General features: G+C 42.2%; 2 protein-coding genes across 2 annotated transcripts; both read right to left on the bottom strand.

Annotated features, from left to right (window-relative positions):
• Positions 1-1,780: 1,780 nt before the first annotated feature.
• Positions 1,781-4,943, bottom strand: LOC141787934 (growth arrest-specific protein 1). Its single transcript, XM_074666684.1, has one exon. It carries the CDS (start codon positions 4,317-4,319, stop codon positions 3,567-3,569), a length of 753 nt encoding a protein of 250 aa, XP_074522785.1. The 5' UTR covers positions 4,320-4,943; the 3' UTR covers positions 1,781-3,566.
• Positions 4,944-10,427: 5,484 nt separating this feature from the next.
• Positions 10,428-17,999, bottom strand: cplx3b (complexin 3b). The gene is made up of 3 exons (XM_074665599.1): positions 17,400-17,999; positions 14,616-14,703; positions 10,428-14,440 (listed from the first exon to the last, which is right to left on the bottom strand). Exons 1-3 carry the CDS (start codon positions 17,555-17,557, stop codon positions 14,216-14,218), a joined length of 471 nt encoding a protein of 156 aa, XP_074521700.1. The 5' UTR covers positions 17,558-17,999; the 3' UTR covers positions 10,428-14,215.
• Positions 18,000-21,193: the final 3,194 nt, after the last annotated feature.

Below are 21,193 nucleotides of genomic sequence, written 5' to 3'. Positions count from 1 at the left end.
GATTCAGACATGAGACGTTTTTATAACCAGGCTGTGAATAGGTTAATTTCTACTATGAAAACAGCTTTTTTGTGGGGGCTTGGTGTGAACGTATCCAGTACTTCTGGAGCCAGCCTCAAGTGGACACTTGAGAAACAATAGATTTTAGCTCTTCTGCATTATCTCATATTCTTACACCTCAGGTTGCCGCTTGAGGTTGGGCCATTTGACACCAGCCTAATCTGATCATCTGACATATTTTACTGACTGAGTTTCCACCATCCTCAAGTAAAAAAAAAAAATCAAAACGATTAAAGAATTTCTGGAGCTGAAATCATGGGGTGAGTAATGATATATAGTTTTGCTCCACAGACTGTGTACTGTGCAATGACCAGACACTTTAAATTCCTCAGCAGGTATCAGTTACAATGACTTAATCTCCGTAACGTTAGACGGAGAAACATAAAGCCACATGCAGCGCTTACTTTGGAGTCATTGGGCTGAAGATTGAATGACACAATGACTCTGCTTTTTATCCTTTTCAGATGCTGTAAACAAGTGCTATCAAAAGGTGGTCCATCAACCTGATATAAAGAAAATCTCAAAGGGTAAGTTTCACTGCACTCAAACCAAACCAGGCTCAAAACATGGATCAAGAATTTGTTTAAACACCACTGTCCTCATATTGGTAAACTTATGTTTGTAAATCCAAGTGGTAAAATTCAACTTAATTGCGGATACAAAGATCATAGACATACCTTCACTTTGATTGGCGACCTGATTTATAACACACAGTTCCTGATAAATAAAGCATTTGGACTGTTTTAAAATGGGTTGGAAGTAGCTTTCTGGATTTAAATGTATCACTTTTTCCAGGTACTTTAAATTGTAGGAGAATACTTCACATGGATTTCATGAGACATGTGCATGATGTAGGAATAGGTCTTTTAAAATTGCAAGCTAAGGTTTATATACTCTATTTCTTTCAAATGTATATTAATTGGCAAAATTTTATAGATTTTTAACAGATTTTTTTAATCATTGAAGGATTAATTTTGATTATTAATAAACCTTTATTTAACCAGCAAAAAGACTCATTGAGATTAAAAATATCTTTTCCAAGAGTGTCTTGGCCAAGACAGCAGCAGCAAAGTTACAATTTTACAAGATTGATATGTAGCCGCCCTGTTGGATAACATCTTTAAGTTAAGAACTTTTACAGTATGCCATCTTTGTAACGTGTAGATCCATCCATCCATCGATTCTCTTGACCAGGGTGGCTGGCGACTGGCTGGAGCCTATCCCAGCTGTCATTGGGCGAGAGGCAGGGTACACCCTGGACTAGTCACCAGTCAATCACAGGGCTGACACAAAGAGACAGACACCCATTCACTCACGCACTCACACCTATGGACAATTTAGTGTAATAAATTAACCTGGTGAGCATGTTTTTGGACTGTGGGAGGAAGCCGGAGGACCCAGAGAGAACCCACGCTTGCACGGGGAGAACATGCAAACTCCACACAGAAAGGCCCACCAGCCAAGCTGGGAATTGTGACCTTCTTGTGAGGCTGCAGCGCTAACCGTTGGGCCACCGTGAATACCCTAAACCGTGGATATGATTGGTAAAGTCACCCATGGATGTTGGGTGATCCTAGTCAAAAAAAAGTCTGCCCATACCGTGCCTACCTCTTACACATGACTGAAGCAAAAACCTCTTCCAGCACACCGTCTGTCCAAAAGATCATTGTGGACACTTCCTCTGATGACAAATCACATCTTGACACATCTTTAGCTCATAAACATTTTAATATAAAATACAACCTGCTGTGACACTGCAGTGACGTGTTTACTGCTACGGTCTAACAATGATGAGATGAAAAACTGAAAAGTCTAATTCACAACCAGCTTTATGAATCTGAGCTACATTCCTTTTTTTAAGACAAACTGCATGTAAGTGACGGTTTGTGACCACTGACTTATTTTACTGCATAAACTGGACTTATAAAATATACACATTCTTCATGTTCTAGCTTCATAATTTAACATTTATCAACATTCTTCAAGACTTCATGAACAAAACACACAGATTAGTTTGACACGATTTCAAGTGGGGAGACACAAATCAGCATCCTCATGACAAGTGATCGATCCTAGAAACATGTTTGTATTCTCCCTTTTTGATAAACAGCTTGAAGCGTATGAAAGAAAGAAATCAGAGGAAAGGAAAGACTTCGGAGTACATTTCATTTGTGGATGAACAGTGATACTGTGAGCAAAACTTAATCCCTCATTTGCAGTCAAATGTTTTTTCATTTCTTCAGTAACACTAAACAAAAATCCTGTCTCATGTGTTCAAGCTGTGTCCTGTTTTAAGACAGGAGAACTTTGACGGTTCCGACTTTACTGCTCACAAGTTCATGTGCTGTTTTTCCTGTTTGCAAACTATCAGCAGTGTCGTAAAGTTTTGTGGCTCTGTTGTATTCACTGGTCAGCACGCTGTCACTGCACTGATTCTGCACTAGTGTCAAATTAGACTTTTTTTTTTAGAACTTGAACTGATGTTTGGTTGCACAAACCAAATAAAATATCACTTTTATTGTCAAATGAGCTCATTGGAAAGACTTCTGCTCAGCTCGTTGTTGTTCCCTCCTAAAAAAGTGATTCCCTCATACCTAACCCGAGCTGAGTCAGACTGGGTGAGCTCCTCCTGAGCCGAGAAAAAACCCCAGACCTCATATGTCGACCTGTTCACACCAGCAACACACAGCGTTTCCTGGCTTGTTGCTTGAGTGTGTGAGCTGTAATAAAGACAGGGGTGTTTTAAAGGCGTGAAAGGGGGCTGGCTGTAGAGGAAGAAGAAGAAGCAGGAGGAGGAGGAGGGGGTCTCAGGAAAAGTTCAATAAAACTATCTGACATGGGGGAGGGGCTGCAGAAAGAGAGCTGGAGAGGGGCTTCAGTTAATTTCAGTACTTGATCCCACACCCTCGCCTGTCCTTTGACTGTGCCCACAAATATTTGAAGTGTGGTTGCTGCAACAATGCTGAGGCCCCTGAAATGGAGAGCAGAGCAAACAGAGGCTGGATGGGTCCAATGTTTGCCTAAGGTCTTAATAAGGCCACACTCCAAGTACCATTGAAACCAAAGCAAACAAACAGGAGCGAGCTAAAGGCACACAAGATGACAAAATAGTCCTGCTTAGTCCACTTCCTCTCATGACCACCTTGAAGTGTTTCTTCTTTTGTCGTATGAAAAAAAAAACAGGCGTTGGTTCATCTCTGCAAAAAGTGAGCCGGTCACTCAGAGCAGTGTAAGGCATCCATGTGAAGCTCTGAGTTGGTTTTCCTGAGTGAGATGTGCACAAAGATGAATTACTATGCAAATTATACAGCTGAGGAACGCCCACACAGACACTCTGCTGCTAAATCTGGATGCAACTCCAGTTTGAGTCTTGGGCATGCAATCAAAAGCTGTGATGAAGGCACTTTTACAAAGTTCATGATCAACTCCAGCTTGACTTTTCACCCCAAGCTCCTCTGGATGAATATCCTCCATCCTGCCCTGCCTGAAGCGTAAAACCCTTTCCCTCAGTACAGTATCCATGCTAAAGGGAGAAACAGGATGCTCAGGCTGCTGGCTGACCCCCGTGAAGCAGAGGAATGGTCTGTAAACACCTCCTCTCTGTCATTTTTCGGATCATAGTCTTCATCCTCATACACATCATCGACATCAGGCTGGTCTGAAATAACACTGTGGTCTCCTATGGAGCAAAGTTTGCTCATGTTCTCCTTGACCACTTCACAGAAAGGCCTTTCGACCCCATCACAAACACAGCGGTTGAGCAGCATGCCGTTTGGGATGAAAAGCATCTGCTGGATGGTGGCTTTGCACTTGGAGGAGCACTTCCTGCCGTTAAACAGCTGGCCGCAGTATGACAAGTAGGCTGTGAGGGAGGTGTGGCAGCTGCTGTCCTCCTCGCAGCGCTGCCGAGCCTCCATGCATCCGATCCCCCCGGCGTCGCTCGGGTGTCTGCGGGGAAGGCAGGGCTCGATGGCTCTCTTGGCGCTCAGGCACTCCAGGTCCTGTGCGCAGTCGCAGGTCTCCAGCTCCGGCCCGCTGCGCGTGTGGTTGAGCCGTATGAGCGCGTTGATGCAGTGGCTTGGGCACTGCTTCCTCGTACCTCTGAGGTTACCCTCACAGGCTGCTAAGTATTGACTGTATGCAAGCTCGCACTCGGGCTCTTCGTGGCACCGGAGAAGCGCCTGCCAGCAGATTAACTGGGCATCCAAGGCCACCAGCACCCAGGGGAGAAGTGCCAGGGCGCTGCACCAACATTTCATGCTTGGATGGAGTTCTAGTTAGGTGACGTGAACTTTCTCCACCAGCGCATTAGGATCAGGAGAGTTTACACATGCAATCCCACGGTTAACTTCACGAGAAGCCCATTTCGTTTATCCGTCTGCGTGGAAGAAAACACCTTTAGTCCCTCTGTGAAACATCCACGAACTTCTCCTGCTGACGAGATTTACAACAGGATCTGACTCAGGGAAATTACCACGCGTGGCTGCAGGAAAAGAGCACCATCGCAGCAAGAGTGAATCCGGGAAGCATGTCCGTTCAAAAGTTAGGAAATATACTCCACATTACAGTCCGAGTCACCTCCATGCCACCGGTGCTGGTCTGAAGAGGACCCGAAAGACGCCGCAGGGCTATCCAAAGTTAACGCGCTCTCCAACCACAGTTATCGTCCACAGCTCAGTTTGTACGCTTAATCTCATCCTTCTTGCCATTGTAAGTCAAAACTCCACTTCTCAGCTCACCCACTTTTCACACCCATCCACGAGTTTCCATGTTTTCTTGTTTTATGAGCTGGCAGAGGTTTGTATCTGTCGCATTCTGTCCCGTTATGTGCGTCTTTGTCCCTCTTCTTGCTGTTATGCTTCACGGTCCGCCGAGCATTTCCCCACAACACCCCTCCTTCTGTCGAAAAAAAGAAAGAAAAGTTTTCCTTCCCCCCTCTCTCACTCTCTCATTTACAATCCTGGCCACCGATTGGTCGTCATTGAGGAGTCAGCCGTGGGACCCATTTCCATGCCTGCAGCAGCTCAGCTCTGCGCACAAATCCTCTCCTCAGAACATGACGAGATATGCTGGATGAAAATGTTTATAAACCTCCTTGCATAGAACCCAGGATCTGTGTGGTCCTCTCCTGTCTTGTAGCAAAACATCAGTGAAAGAGGAGGAGGCTTGCATGGGGAGAGGGGCTTGCAAAACGCATTCCATTGCAAGAAGCTCATATCTGTGCTTCACAGTTTCAGTTTTCAAACAAATCTGATCTTTTTAACCAGAGAGAGTGAAGGGAAACCTCTGGGATAACTTCCTCCTCGTTGAGGATTTCACTTCCAGCTAATTGTCGCTCTTTCCCCCTCTCCCTGTCCTGCCTCTCATTCTGCACAGTTTGTAAGCCCCGATTGATGGAGGAGAATGGGAGAGAATAGTATTTTCTGGCCCGTTTCACCTCAATTGTGTCAGATTGGCCATGCAGTGGCCCCGTGTCTTTCCAGGCCGCAGATTGTCCACGCACTGCGGCCTATCAATGGAGAGGGGGTTCGGCATCAATATATTTTACAGCCATCCCCTTTCACACCACACTCGAAAACTACCAATAGGCCAGGCTTCTCTGGCATTCAAATGGTAAATAACTCGATTTTTTTCTCCTGCACCCACTGAGAGGCTGTGCCACTTCAGCACCAGCTCCGTGAAAACAGATGGGTGCCCGACCTGAGATCTGCTCAGGGCAACAGGGATGGCAGATAACTGCCAGGTTAAAAAATGCAGTCCACTTCATAGTCCTTCACTGAGCAGGGGACTGTGTTTGGTAAGATCTGCATTTAAAAAAAAATGTCTGAGTAAAAGTTTCGTCATGTCCTCCAATTACAAACCAGGGTTAAAATTTGAATTTCAAAGTGTTTCAATGAGTGTCTCATAAAGGGCTACTAATACAGAGTCAGTATAACACACCCTTAGGTGTGAATAAACTGAGACTGTATGGAGGAGAGGCGGGGGAAAAGAAAAACCATGTATGAAGTCTAACTTTTACTTTCAATAATTTACATTATGTATCACAGAACAAGGATTTCACTTCAGAATAGTCAGAGATGACCAAAGTACCCGGATTCCTTACGTGAGTAGAAGTAAAATACCCATGTGAAAAAAAATGGCTTGAGTAAAAGTAAACAGTTCTGATCCAAATATCTACTCGAGTAAAAGTAAACAGTGCAGGCTCTGAAATGTACTCAAAAGTACTTTTAAAAGTAAGAAGTATTCCTATTGCACAATTCACTGACTGTAAACACAGAAAAATTTATATGGAATCTACTTTAGCAATGTAACTGTTTGAACAAACACTACCTGCCTAGTGTCCTAATGTACTTGGTGGACTGTTCTTGAACGTCAATACTTCAATCAATCTTTATCAATCAATCTTTATTTGTATAGCGCCAAATCACAACAAATGTTATTTCAAGACACTTTACAAAAACTTTTACAGGTCTAGACCCGTAAATGTTAATAAAATTTTATTAGCAGAAACCCAACATCAAGACAAGATAAGGAGTCTTATCTTATTTTAATCCACCATGAGTACAGGACTTTGCAGCATTTAGCAAGTTACAATGGCAAGGAAAAACTTCCCTTTAACAGGCAGAAACCTCGGACAGAACCAGACTCATTTTAGACAGACATCTGTCTGGACTGTGTTGGGGTTAGAGAGAGAGCAGGAGAGAGAATAATGGGAGGGCAGAGAGAGGGGGATACAAACACACGTGCGCGCTATGTTGAAAATATAATTGAGTAAAAGTAAAAAGTTGTCAGAGAAATAAATACTTCTAAAAGTACAAAGTACCTGAAAAATCTACTTAAGTACAGTAACAAAGTATTTGTACTTGGTTACTTGCCATTTCTGAAAATAATGCACTGCTTTTTGTACTGAAGTATAGGCATGTATAAAAGTATAGTAGTATAGTATAAAAAAAGACCACTTAGGTACATCCTGAAGCCTGAAGCAGGTTTATACATTTGTTCCCCCAAGACCTCAGATCTTATTTTCTCAGGAAAGCAGGTTTCCTCTTCTACAACTCAGTAAATCACTGTGTAAATTCACAGTGAGAAATACAGTGGTGTTACCTCAGTATAACAAAGAAACAGCAAAGAAAGCAACAAAGATGGACTCATTATCACAGCAAACCATAGTTAATGAAAAACATTGATGTATCCACGTAGACAGAACTGATTTGCACTGGATGCTCAGAGCAAATGACAATTTCACAAATGAATCAACAATCTAATGGTTGTGTGTGAGCTGTACTAAAAAGTGGGCCCTGGTTTTGAGAGTTAATGCAGTGTTGCAGGACAAAACATGATGGTTAGGTTGCCTTACAGCCATTAGCACAGCACAAACTAGAAAAACACTCAGAGAGCGCAGACCTTCACCAAGCATAGTGTGATTGTCACGTAACACTTTAGTCCTACTTTAATGTTATACTCCCTTTCAGCAGACTGTCTGCTACAATTTGGTGTTAGTTGCAGGTTTGTACGATAATTTGTTACCTGACAGTGTTGAAAATTATGATGACCCAGTACATATTTCATATTCTGGATCTTAGTATCCAGAATATTGCCAGGATCTGGATCATACTTTTACATCTGTCAGAAATGATGGTGACCTTGTCTTGTACTGCTTTGCAAAGCAATTCGACCATTTATGGTGGAGTTATATACACATATGTTGAAAACGACCCTGTCTCACAACGATAGAGAATCCTTTAAAAAAATCCTGGATCCAGACGGTGATCCAGATCACCTCCAAAATTTAATCACTTCTTCCTTTTCCCATTTTGAAGATTTCCTGAAAATTTTGTTGAGATCTGTTCTTCACTTTTTGAGTTGTGTTGTTCACAGACAAACAAACAAACAAACAAACAAACTCCCCCCAAAACATAACCTCCTTAGCAGCAGTAAAAAGCTGAATAAATGTCCTTTTGTCTCATGGTATCGATTGAATTGTGCAACTTTACACTGCCTTTTGATTTTACAGATGTTCAGCTGCAGAACATCAGAAACAAAAACATAATGAAGCACTGCGCTCAGGTATAATCCTGAGGATGGAGCCGAACACTAATACAGCAGTTTATCATCACACTCCATCATACAACTCTCTGTTCACACATGACAACAATTCTGCACTTTACCTTTTAGAGGCTTTTATACATTATTATTCCGATGTATTGTTGTGGGTTAATTAGAATTTATCAGTTAAATGTCGTCTGCTGTGCTGAGACTGCCATGTTATTTTGTATCACAGTCTACGATATGTTAAACCCACACCTTTACTATCATACTCCATCCTATCCTGAGTTACCCTGTATAGTTTTATCATCAACTGAAGTCTTTCTCACCTGATGTACGCTGCTTATCTAAAGAATCATGTTTAGCAAACATGGAGGGGTGGAAATATTCCTATCTAGTACAAGTTCAGCTACGCTAACGTCTAACCAGCGGCAGAGCATTAATGTGACAACAACACAAATTTAGGTTTAAGTTTGTGAATATTTGAGTTTCCTATATGTTTTATTTTGACCTTTGTAGACGCTCCCTACATCAAGTCACAGCCTGCTGTGAGTTCAAAGCTTTCACTGTGAAGTGTCCAGATTGCAGGACAGCTTGTTCTGATCAGAATCAGGTTGTGGCTAACATTTGGGCTGACTGTGGTTGGAAAGAGGCGTCAGCTTTATCAAATCTGTGTTTATCTGAGCAGTTACTGACCTGAAGGACCAATTTGGCCTTTGTTCACACTCCCCTGTATTTCCACTTTTCCAAGATCTTTTTTTTTCTTTTCTTTTTTTTTTGGATCAAAAACCTGTTTTTGTTCATCTTACATAACAAAATCAAATCAAATCAATGGTTCAGCATCTATAAGGTCTGCTTCAGCTGAAACCCTTTTCCATAAGCCTATTTTTTCTTGTAATTATTGCAGTTGTGACAATTTATGTTGCTTTTTATCAAAATACAAATTAAGTGTTTCCTGTGGGATGATATGGCTTATATTAGAGCTGTGTAATTTGGGGCCAGCGAGCCAAAGTTGGCCCACCAGGGATTTTTGTTTTTTGGCCCACTGCCCATGTCAAAATTTTTATTTTATGTATACACTTTTAATTATCATTATTATTTTCACACCCCCAGCAGCCTGAATTTCTCACTCATTATTTATTAATTGTTGCACTTCCTCTCCTGACCACAAATTAACACTGTGTTACATTTGGAGTAGAGTGGCGCTAGTCCCATTGGTCCATGACCAGAGAGTGAGAAGATGCAGGGTCATTGCTGGGATAGAGCATATGAGACAGTGGCACTCTGACAAGAGAAAGTTTTAAAACAGTTGGGAACATGAGTACTTTTTTTTTTTTTTTTTACAGAAATTGATTCCACAGCAGTATGCCTAATGTGTAGGCAGAAAGTCACTGTTTTGAAAGAGTATGATCTTTTTAAATTAATGTAAATACAGTAGTCATTTATAGGGGAAGGAAATTAAAGCAGGTGTCCAGTTTTGTTCTTATTCCTTATCTAAAAGGATGGAAAATGCACTGTTTTGGTTTCATAGGAGCACGCTGTGTCCTGTGTTTTTATATTGCACTATATGTCTTTGAAGATACAGGCCAAGTATTTGTGCCGTATGGATGTTCAGTAATTTAATGCTGTAAAAAAAGTGTTTTAATTTTCAAAATTACTCATATGAGTATCAGTTTGCACAGTTATGCTATGGGCACATTTAATATCATGCACTGCAACAAGATTGTTTAGTTTTGGCCCGTGACCCTCCACCCTGATTAGTTTTTGGCCCTTCACTGAAAAGAATTTGGGCACCCCTGGCTTATATTACAGGGAATTTTAGGCGAACAAGACCTAACTTTTAAAATGTCCTCGAAATGTAGGAACATAGAGCTGATCCTGAAGTACCAACCTGTGACAGTATTTGTTGTGACTTCAGCTTGAACAGCGTGTTCTCCTATTTTACATTGGGCTACCTGATCATTGCTCCATAAGTATCAGCCAATCATCTGCAGGTGAACTGCTGGTGGACAGCTTACCTTTTTGAAACTGGTGAAATGTAAAATGTAGTAAAGTAAAATACTTCCCTCAAGTATGGGTTTTAAAAGTTACCCAAAAAATACAAGTACAGGAAAAAAGCTTTGAAGTACGGTTAGTCTGCAGTCTTCAATGCTTCTGCTGCTGAGTGTGTTTTTGTCTCCCCCTGGTGTTGTGGATGCAGCACATGTTAGACAGCAGAATAATCACCACACTCTCAATCATCAGCACAGTAAACAAACCCCACATCACAGAAAAGGAATTCAGTTTTCTAAAAATCAGTTTATTTCAATAACAACTGAAAAACCACTGAAATACTTTCAGAGACAGAATCATTTTAAGACTTTGAGACCAAAAAACAAAACATCCAAAGAACTTGGAGTGACTGCGTGTCATGGCAGCCATATCCTGAAAAATAAGTCCAACAGGGTGACGACACAAGAAGATACATTTTTTATGAACGATGTTATTAGAATAATTATTACTGAGTTATTGAGTTATTATTTGGAATTGTATACACTCATACATGGCAAACAGGTTACAGTATGGCTTCTATTCCACCCACTTCACTCTCAGATCAGCTGACCTCTAATATAAAAGGACTTATTGCAACTTTTCCTCTGCGTTATATTATTGAAATGTAATAACGATACAGTTTATCTATCACATGACGATCACCACTGCACTGAACATATTTAGCTGTTGCTTCAGTATTCATTCAGCAGTAGTGTGGCACACAAAACAAAGACATTTCCACTTAGCTTATAGAAAACACAACCTCTGTTCCCACATCTCCTCTCAAACCAAATGTGCTTGTGTAAAATTAAGACTTTACAAACCCATGGCTTTTTGGCAGTAGACCATAACGTGAATCAGAGAGGGGGACGGGTATGAGATGAAAGCTGACATCACTTTCAGCAACACGGCTACTGAAAATCAAACACCAGCAAAAAGTAGCGGATATGGATTCAACACAACATCAACAACATCCCCTCTGATTCCTCCTCCTGTGCTTGGCTTGAGAACAACATGGACAGAACAGACAGTCAGCCCACAGCGGCTGTGTGCTGCGTCACCCCACAACCAGCACGCCCAGAATAAGGTTGTTATTATTATTATTACTTTTTTTTTTTACAGACACCACTAGAAATATCACACCAGCTAAGCAACACGACTCCACCAGCACGACACAGCACCACTGAGACGCAGGGATGAATGAGATGAAGAGAAGGTCAGAGGTCATATGACGGTGGACGACACTTCAGGACGAGTTTATGAAACAGATGAGCTGCTGTTCACAGTACAGGCCAACAGCAGATACATTTACATCCTATACAAGATAATGTGGACTTATACTCAGACTCTAACAGATTTGTGCCTTTTCCTTTATGTAGGTTTAAGATTTTCATCGAAGGCTTTGGCATACAACTTCTGAAGCATTCGCGCATCTCTCAGGTGAGCAGCTTCTACGGTTGTTTCTGTCTTTTAACATCTGGACGCAGCTTAAGCCACAGATTTGCTCCTAGTTTAAAGTTTGGAGCTGAGTTATTGCACACACTTAACTGTGGAAGCTCTAAGCAGACATGCATCAACACATTATGACAAGTGGTTTTTGGTTATTTTCATAAAACTTTTGCCTATTTTCTCATAACCCCTGGATAATCAAGCTGGTTTTCCTATAGTAACAGATACATTTGTGGTGATCTAGGAGGCAAAACAACAGACTGGTCACTGTGACAGGACTTGCCCACACTGATGAGTAGGGATGTTCAATGCCACTTTTTTCAGACCGATACCAGTACGAGTACTTTCTCATGAGTACTCACTGATACCACTTTATTTTAAAACATAAAATTTCAATTAAAAGTGACAGATCATTTTGGAAAAAAGACAACACAACAACTCTCTCTAAGTTTGTGATTTGCTTTCAATAAGTTAACAAAAGTGCAAAATAAAACTAACAACTGTCAAAGTTTTAATTGTTTTAGAGTTTCTCTAGATAAACTGAAGTGCAAAATAAAACAGTTTAACTGTGAATAGGAGCTGAAACACATTTGCCATAGTGCCAAACCACAGCACTGTGGCGCCAACTACTGGGGAGGAGGACTTCTTGACGTATGATTCTTTTTTTTGCCTTGAGTACTGGTTGCTGGTATCGGCAACCTTCACGAGTACCAATCATAGACTGTAAAAAAAATGGACGTCTGCTTGCTCAGCTCGAAGTGAGGTCTCCACAAAAAATGCTCCCCCTGGTGGCTGGCTGCAGTATAGGTCAAAAAAATTAGAATCTCCAGTCATTCCAGATGGGCTGTGGTCAAACTCTAAAAAATTAATACACCTTGTAGAAATGTTTCTCACGTCTAATTGTTGTGGTGATTTGAAGATATTATTTGGCTACCTTGTATTCAAGTCTTCTTTTTTCTGAATAGTTTCGTTTTCATTAGTTATACGACGTTAACAGTGAGGCTTTACGTAGCATTTCACAATGATTGACAGCTGCCGTTCTTCTGTATTTTTTCCGGGGATTGTAAAACATGTCGGGAGGTAGAGCAAAGAAGTGAAAAGAAAAAAAAAATAGTTATTTTTGTCACCCAGATCCACTAAGATTCTCCCAGAATCCCTCACAGTCTCTACTGCGCAGACTCTGGATGCAATTGCTTCCAATGGCTGCACCTGTAACGGGGGTATTTTGGCTTCAAAACAGTGCAATGATAAATGGCGGAACCACACTGTCCACTCTATATACAGTCTATGGTACCGATACTTTGAAATAAGGCTGGTATCGGCCTGATACCCGATACCGATACCAGTACTCCCCCATCCCTACTGATGAGGTTTTGCAGTGTGTTTAATTTGTGCTTTTGAAACTCTAAGACTTACGATCACCTGACGATGAGTCCAGATCTTAAGGAAACAACTAAACTTAACCCAGGGATACGGATTAAGAAAATGCACTGATATATGTCTACTTATAGCTTCCAAAACAAACAACATGTGGTAAATCCATCCTTTCCAAAGTTAAAGCATATTTACTGCTCTCTTACACCTCGTTTGTTGCTTTTAGTGAAAGTAAAAATAATAATTCTTTTGCCAAAACAAACTACTCCAAAGGAAAATCTTTGTAGAAAAGTAGCTTACAAATGTTTGAGATCCAGAGAAATAAAACAAGGCACACAGAAGTATGGAAACAAGCTAAAGAAAAACAGCTTTTATACTGATATGTATAAGAAAAGATAAAACTAGGACTAATGCAGCACATAGGAGTGTTCATCAGGGCACCAGGTGGTCAACATCGGTAAGCTACTTCTGACAAAAATCTGCCTCAAAATGTTTTTTGCACATCTTTAGTATTTTGTGCTTTCATACCTGGAATTTTAAACACCCTCAAAATCAAAATCCAGCTCTTTGACTTTGTAATCTCCTGAAATTATTGTGTAAATATAAATATCCCAGATTCTACATCATACAAGAGTGGCCTCACTGCATGAGCCAGTGGTCACAGTCGCGTGTGTGTGTGTGTGAGTGTGTGAGTGTTTTGATTCCAACCAAACAGCTGATCTCAGTGACGATGTGCATTTGTTTATGAGCGAAATCATCTGCTGTGTGTTTGGAAGCACACTTTCACACACTCATACACACACCTGAGACCTCTGCTGCAGAAACATTGTGTTATCACTGGTCACGTGAGGTACAGAGAAGGAGAAGGGTGAAAGAGATATAGGCGATTTTCTTAGCGGAGGAGTTGCTCTGAAGGCAGAAATAATCTCATTGCTTTAATCTCAGTGGGAGGAGCCAAAGATTCACGCTTTTTCGGAATGTTTCAGTGAAAAATATGAATGACATTCATGATTTCTAGAATATCTGAAGGTTTGCTGGAGAGCTTTGTAAGATTCCCTGGATTTCATTGTCGGCGTTCCCATCTTTGACTCTGTTCTGTGCAGGGCCTGTGTCTAACTTTGCACAGCTATGAAAACTGTAATTATGCGGCTCTGCCAGCTGACATTCCACCCCAGCAATGAGAATACATTTACCCCCAGAGCAGCTCTGCCTTTCAAAAATATTTGTACAAGTAAAACTCTAATCTTCTGGCAGATCACATGAGGCTGCAGTTCTCCGTCTGCTTTTTGAGGTCTTCCAGTGTGGCCTGAGCTTTGTCTTTCAGCTGGTCCACGTCGAGGTTCTGGATGTTGGACAGCTGGCCCAGCACTGACTGCTTGTGCGTCTCCTCCTGGTTGTCCTCGGCGATCATCTTGGCCAGCTCTGTGGGCAACACCACGTCGTCCCCGGCCTGCTGGATCTGGGTCTCGTCCAGCTCATTCTGATGCAAGCATGCGTGCAGACACACCCAACAGGACAGGAGAGAGGACAACAAACTCAGAACCAGAGTTTAAATCTGACCACGCTTTATAGAAAGATTGTCAGCTGTGAGCACGGCGGCTTCACATACGCCGTGTTCTTGTTCTTTCTCGTAAAGCAGAGCCAGATTAGATTACCTTTGGTAGTCTGTACTTATCCCGGAAGTGACTTCTGACTGTGGCCCTCTCAGCCTTCTTCTGGGCAAAACTGGCTTCTCGTTCCTGTCTACGAGAAAGGGAGAAAAGTTTGTTCAGCTCCACTGAATGTACAAATTTAGATCAGCTGAGTTTGAGCAACACCAAACAAAGAAGCATCAGGTCTCTTTGAAGCAATGCCAACACCACAGCTAATGAATTTTAGAAAGAACTGACCCCATCTACTAAAATCCTGCCACATTTTATCTCATCGTTAAGAAAACTGTTATTTGATATGAGTTGGATGTTTCTCTGAGCCTTGGACGTGTTGGAGCCTTCTCTTTGTGCTGACAGCAGAGTGTGGAGCCAGCAGAAGGCGGAGCAGCAGCAGAAGCGATGCTGAAGGGGGAAATGAAGCAGGAAGAGATGCCCTGCTTGTGCTGAACAGCTCCATATGCAGCTTCCTGCCAGTCCTGTGCTCCACTGAGGGAAGATAATTCTCCTGGGATACAAGAGGTAACCTACTAACTGCAATCACTACAACGCTCCAGCTGTCACATCTGTCAGCCCATCCAACAGATCCTATTTTAACTCCATTCAGCAGGGCAGCATTACAGTTCGCTTCTGTAACTGCACTCAAGTATCTGGATTCTGGGTTGATTTCCTCTTTGAGGCTGGAAATGTTCCTAAAAGCAGCATCTTCACAGGATTAAACCCAAGACAAAACATCTTAGAGACATTTAAGACACTCCAGGCTTCGTATTTTCCCTGAAGCACATCAAACAATGAGGCATTTCCTAAAATTTCACCTTTCTATCTTGGGAGATTTCCTTTCTTTTCTTCTGTTTTTTTTTTAGCTTGTTGTCTCTTGAAGCTCTTGTCAGCCTCCGGTATGAAGCCTCCAGCAGAGGGCAGGCATCAGGCTGCTGGCACTGCTTCTTCCACTCAACATCTCTGGATTATTTATAGCTTCTGTCTACTTCTGAATTGCCTCTCGTAAATTGCTAAATTTGCTGAAATGCCTCCAACATAATGAGTCAACAGCATAATCTAATGCCTAACACACTGGAGGCCATAATGAATGGAGTCAGTGATATATAGTTGATACTTAAAATCAAATAACCACCATGGAGGATGTTCTCCAGAGCTACAGTGGCAGAGTTTGCGCTGTGAGCCTGGAAGGATCAGATCGTCAGAGTAATCTAAAGTCAGAGGGACACTGGACGACCATCGGCGTCTTTTACAAAGTGTTTGCACCCAATGTGTCAGAGGAAGGTCGTTTTATCTGGAGATGCTGCATTCAGGGGGGGCTGTCCGTGCAAGCCTGGGCTCACTTTGAATTAACATGAGCCGACCAGACACCAAATGGCACACAGGCCCGTGCCGCGCTCACTTGCAGCCAATGAGGAGAGCTGTGTGTCTTCCCCTCTCAAGGGCATCGGATGACCAGGGTTGTCACTGTGGCCTGGGTGCTGAGGGTGATAAAATGTCTACATGTGACATGTCAGGGAGAGAATCCCAGCCCCCGCTCCAACCTTATTCTGCTTTAATGTGAGCTGTAAGGCCTTACCGGTGATCTATGCTCGTGTTTAGCACCTCTGACTAATAACTCACTTCCAGTGAAGGTCACATTATGAAGGCAAGCAGGGTGTTGAGCATCTGAACATGCCTCCTGTAAAGCTCAGAGAAGAGTGACAAAACTGCCTGATTTAGAGCTCCACTTCCCACTCACTCTTAAAGTGTCTGCACATGTCACTGTGTCATCAACATGCTCGTCAAAGACCGAGCCATGGCAGGAAAAAAACTCAGATCTCTGTGTGTACGTGCATGTTCCAGATCTATAAAAACTCACTGTGTGAGCGGGACAGAGAATGTCTGATGATGGATGTGGAGCTGTGCTCTGAGGGGATCCTCACTCTAATCAGTAGTGAGTTTCTGTCTTCTGGGTGAACTCTGGTTTGCAAATTGACCTTGCTGTTACCTTGTATTGTCCTCTAGTGGCTCGGGGAGATAAACACTATCATACATATGTAAATGAGCAAAAATGGGCATTTGGAGAGATCAGTGAAGGAGACCAGAGGCAGCAAATAGTTCACTCATAGAGGCCAGTGGAAGAAAATGAATAAAAACACATATCAGCTGTTACTCCTTGAAAAAATTCAACTAAAATAACATTATTAGACATTTCACTGAGATTAAGCAATATGTGAATCCCTAAATCAAACTTTTTAGGCCATCCTCCATTTTTAACGCAAATTTTAAAGCATCCTTAGGATGTAACTGATGTATGCTCAAAGTCCAAGAGAGGTACGCCCAGTTAACAGATTTTAAATTATATCACAGGGAATGTCACTGCTTTAGTTTGGCTGTTTATTCAATTAGATCACACAAATTGGTGGTTTGAATTTTCCGTCTCTACTTGGCACACACTCTTGCTCATTACCCAGTCGCACGCACAGCAATAGGCACATGTTCAACTGGGGCATGAACCCCGCACACATGTCAATGGAAGGCCGATTCCAGGAATGCCAAATTAAAATCAGAGCAGCACAGTTTTCTGAATCTGAGAGACACACAGCTCCCTGGGCGAGAGGAGCAGCTGTGTGAGGAGCGCTCGTGTTGTTGCACTGATGCGTAAAATAACGCGCGGTGCACTAGGAGCGCTCTGCTATTTACACACGAAAACACGCTCCTCAAACACGCCATGCCTCCATTGTACTCCAAACAACCAAAGCAAGCTTTTCTTTTTTTAAACTTTGCACTCACAACTTTCAATCATTGCCTTACTTTTCTTCCTCTAACTGTTGCTGATACTGTTCGAATTCCTCTTGAGTCATCCCCTGCGCCGCCGCTTCTGTTTTCTCCCCTTCAGGCTTCTCCTCACCCAGTCCGCCTGTCAGGTTCTTCAGCTGTCCTCCCACCATGTGTTTCACCATGAAAGCCATGGCTGTGCTTTGGAGATTCCTCTACTTTATCAGAGAAGAAGTTGAAGGCTTGATGCGCCCTTTCAGGGAGCGGTGACAGCTGGTAAATATCCGTCAAGTGACGCTTAGCAGAAACGCCTTGGAGTGTTGTACGAGCGCATTTAACTCTAAAATTATAGGAGTGAAAATAAACCTTGAAAAAATCTGATTTGTTCCAGCCGCGCGTCGGATTCTGGCAGTTTCAGCACCACTGGCCGTGGACAGCTCCGCGCCGTGAAGGATGGAGAGGATCTGCTCAGTTATGAGTCAACAAGTTTGGCGCTGAACTCTACCAATCCTGTGACTCCGTCCGCAGCCACCACTCCCTCCGCCCAATCCCAGGCACCGCCGGACTGGGTGTGCGCTCGCATGGCGCGCGTCGGCAGCGTGGGCTGCTCCCGTGATTCGCCGTCTGATTATAACTCACGAAGGAGTCAGGCAGGGCTCCGCGAGGGACAAACAACACGTGACGAGTCCCAGTGTCTCCTGGCGGTTTTTGGTGCCTCTGTCCCTTTCAGGGTCATCTGCGCGCTGGAGCCGAACTTACAGTGTGTACACAGTCAAAGAGCTCCATAATTGCAAATTAGTCAAATGGCTGTCAGTCAACCCACCGTGCGAGCTCTGTTTATTGACTTAATCACTCAGAAATAATAAGCTGCTGTCCTCTCTGGTGGGGTTTGAATGATGGAGGGTTGTTTTTAAGTAAGATGAGGGCAGATTTAAAGAGGGTTTGTGCGCAAGTCTACATCTTTATGTGCATCCTCCACGGACATTTAATGCTCATGTAAAAGTTGCCCACCCCTAACATACAACAACACGACATGGCATCCTAAAAATAGAAATTTCTTGTCCACTTGCATCACCATAATATTCTGTGGTGACTCATGTGTCTGTAGTACACACAGCTGAGTTCATGATATCAGTGTCTCATGCTTATTAGCCCTCCTATAGGATTTTCACAGCAAATTCCCCTCGTGTGTGTGTGTGTGTGTGTGTGTGTGTGTGTGTGTGTGTGTGTGTGTGTGTGTGTGTGTGTGTGTGTGTGTGTGTGTGTGTGTGAGACGGTTTAATAGTTCAACTTCCATCTCCAGAAAAGATGATTTATAAAAAGCCCGGATAGTTGTGATGACACCATGTGACTCAGTGTTCAGTCTCACTTTGAAAAGTGTGACCCATATGTGTGTGTGTGAGAGGAATATTTTAAACCTCTCTCAGACTCTATCTCTGTGAGATTCCTGACATCCAAAGTGTGAAAAGGAACTTTGATTACAAGTCAACAACTTCAGTCCTGATCCTCACAGCAGTCTGACACCGAGCCTGGCCTACTTTCTGGTCCCTGTGGATCAGCAGAGACGGAGCTCGTCTCAGTGTCTTTTTTGTCACAGGCTTAGCGAGGCCCTGTTAGCCCATACCTGGCTCCTTTTTAAATCTCTTCCCAACTTCAAAGCTGCCACAGCTGAAAAGATTGAAATGTAGCACAGTGAATAAGATCAGAGCTGTAATCTCTGTGAAATTTAATAAGAAGAATGAATTTGCCTAACCAGCATGTTTCTACATGAAATTGTATCTTTGGCTTAAGTTATTCACACACATGCGATCAGTTCCCGGCTGAGGTCTTACTCACTTTTCATGGATTACTGCCGAGCTCTGACTACAGGTGATCCAGCAGGTTCACAGCAGGGGGTTTAAATCCAAGAAGATGTGAATTACACAACCAAACTAGATTTTCAAACTCGTACATTTCCGTAGAGGAGATCACAACCTTCACACAGTGACGTCTTCAGACAGCTCATCTTTAAACATCAGTTGTTTCAGCCTAAAAACGTGAGAGAAGCTTCTGGATCGTAAACAAAAATCTAGGAGAACCACCAAGATCTTATAACAAAACCTTATTGTTGTATTTTGTTGATCAGGACCATGATCTGTGTTTGTGAAACCATGTCAGTGACAATTTTACCGCTGCAAATTAATAGTTTCAATCAGAGTTGCAGAGTGACCTGTTATTACTGAGTTTTTATCCAAAATAAAGTAAATAAAGAGTGCTTTTCTCATTTTTTTCCCGCTGTGTAACTATGCTTTTGTTTTCACTGATATCTCATGTCTAAATAACATCAGGATCCCCCCATTAAGCTACTTTTGGAAATGAGGTGAGGTGTACAACATACATCTAAGTGTCAATTCTACTGTTTCCCACACTTCAATATCTGTTATAAGGAGCAGGGTACAATGCAACTGTGACCTCAGCTATTCTTCCCGCATTGCCTTGCAGGGTACCTAACTGTGCACTGAGTCATTTTCCCACACTGCTATCCTTACAGGGTCCTCTTCACTGTAGGTTCAGCCATTTTTCCCACACTGCTGCCTTTCAAACCATGAATTGGACCTGGAATACAACCTGTATTACCATAGTGTGGGGGAAGTGGTCCAGTGGTGTGACTAGAATGCCCTCATATCAAACCCAGTGGAGACAGCAAAGGTCAGTTTTGGGATACCAAACGGTCCATTTGCCCTAGTCATCATTCACAACAAGCCCATCAAACAGTCATACTCCTTTAAATATCTGGGAGTGTATGTGGACAGCTCTCATGGTCACCGCATGTGGATTATATCCGCAGTAAGGTCCAACAGCAGATCTATTTTCTGAGAAGGCTCCAGTCTTTTTGCGCAAGTAGGGAGATGTTACATCTGTTCTTCTGCTCCACCATTCAAAGTGTCCTGCAGTACAGCTAAAAAAAAGGATCCTTTGGCTGCTGAATATCTGCTCAAAAATGGTGGGGCAGAGCATTCAAGACTTCATTCTGGATGAACATCTCATCTGAATATCTTATCCTGAGTCTGGTATTTTGCTTCTTATCTCTTTCACATCCGCATTAAATAGAATAGAATAGAATAGAATAGAATAGAATAGAATAGAATAGAATAGAATAGATTTTTTTTCATGTCTGTCAGGACTGACAGAAACTTGACTTTGACAGGCTCATTAAAACAAACACAAACACAAATTGGAGTTCTCACAAAAATGAAGACAAAACACAGAAATAAAGTGGACGCTGTGCTCAATACGTGTTGTTCTCTCATCCTGTACACATGACTGGGATACAATTCTGAAAAGCAAGCAGGCTAACCAGTCACAGTAAAAATGTTAAGTATTTTCAGAGTGTAAGCCCAACAAAGTTGTAATGAATTTGTCAAATTTGTCTATAAGGCCTGTAAGCTTGTACAAACAACATAAGATGATGCAGAAACATCATTATAGAACCTATTTTTTTTTCATCTTTGCAGATTTATCCTGTCAATCGATTTTTAGATTGGACATATGCTGGATTGGGTCGCCGTGGCTTGTTCCTCCAAAAAAGAGGGTCACCTGGCAAAAAAAGTCTGGTTAATACTGGTCTAAAACACTACATTACTAACTTGAATTATAAAAGTTACACTCACACAATTGATTAATTTTATTGTTGGTGTCACGACCCGGCTCAAAGATCATGACAAAAAGGGAGACAAAACACCATGTACTTTGTTTGAAATGATATTTTATTAAACCAGATTAAACCAAATAAGACCAAATTAGAATTCAAAATGAAGTATTGACTGAATGAGATGTGAAAGGTCAGCAAA

Source organism: Halichoeres trimaculatus, unplaced genomic scaffold, assembly GCF_033239565.1.
Source record: "Halichoeres trimaculatus isolate MK-OKI-2021-1 unplaced genomic scaffold, fHalTri1.1 fHalTri1_scaffold_3, whole genome shotgun sequence".
In the NCBI taxonomy this organism is placed as follows: Eukaryota; Metazoa; Chordata; class Actinopteri; order Labriformes; family Labridae; genus Halichoeres; species Halichoeres trimaculatus.
The sequence above is the reverse complement of the archived record's forward strand: the minus strand, read 5'-3'. Positions and strand labels throughout refer to the sequence as shown.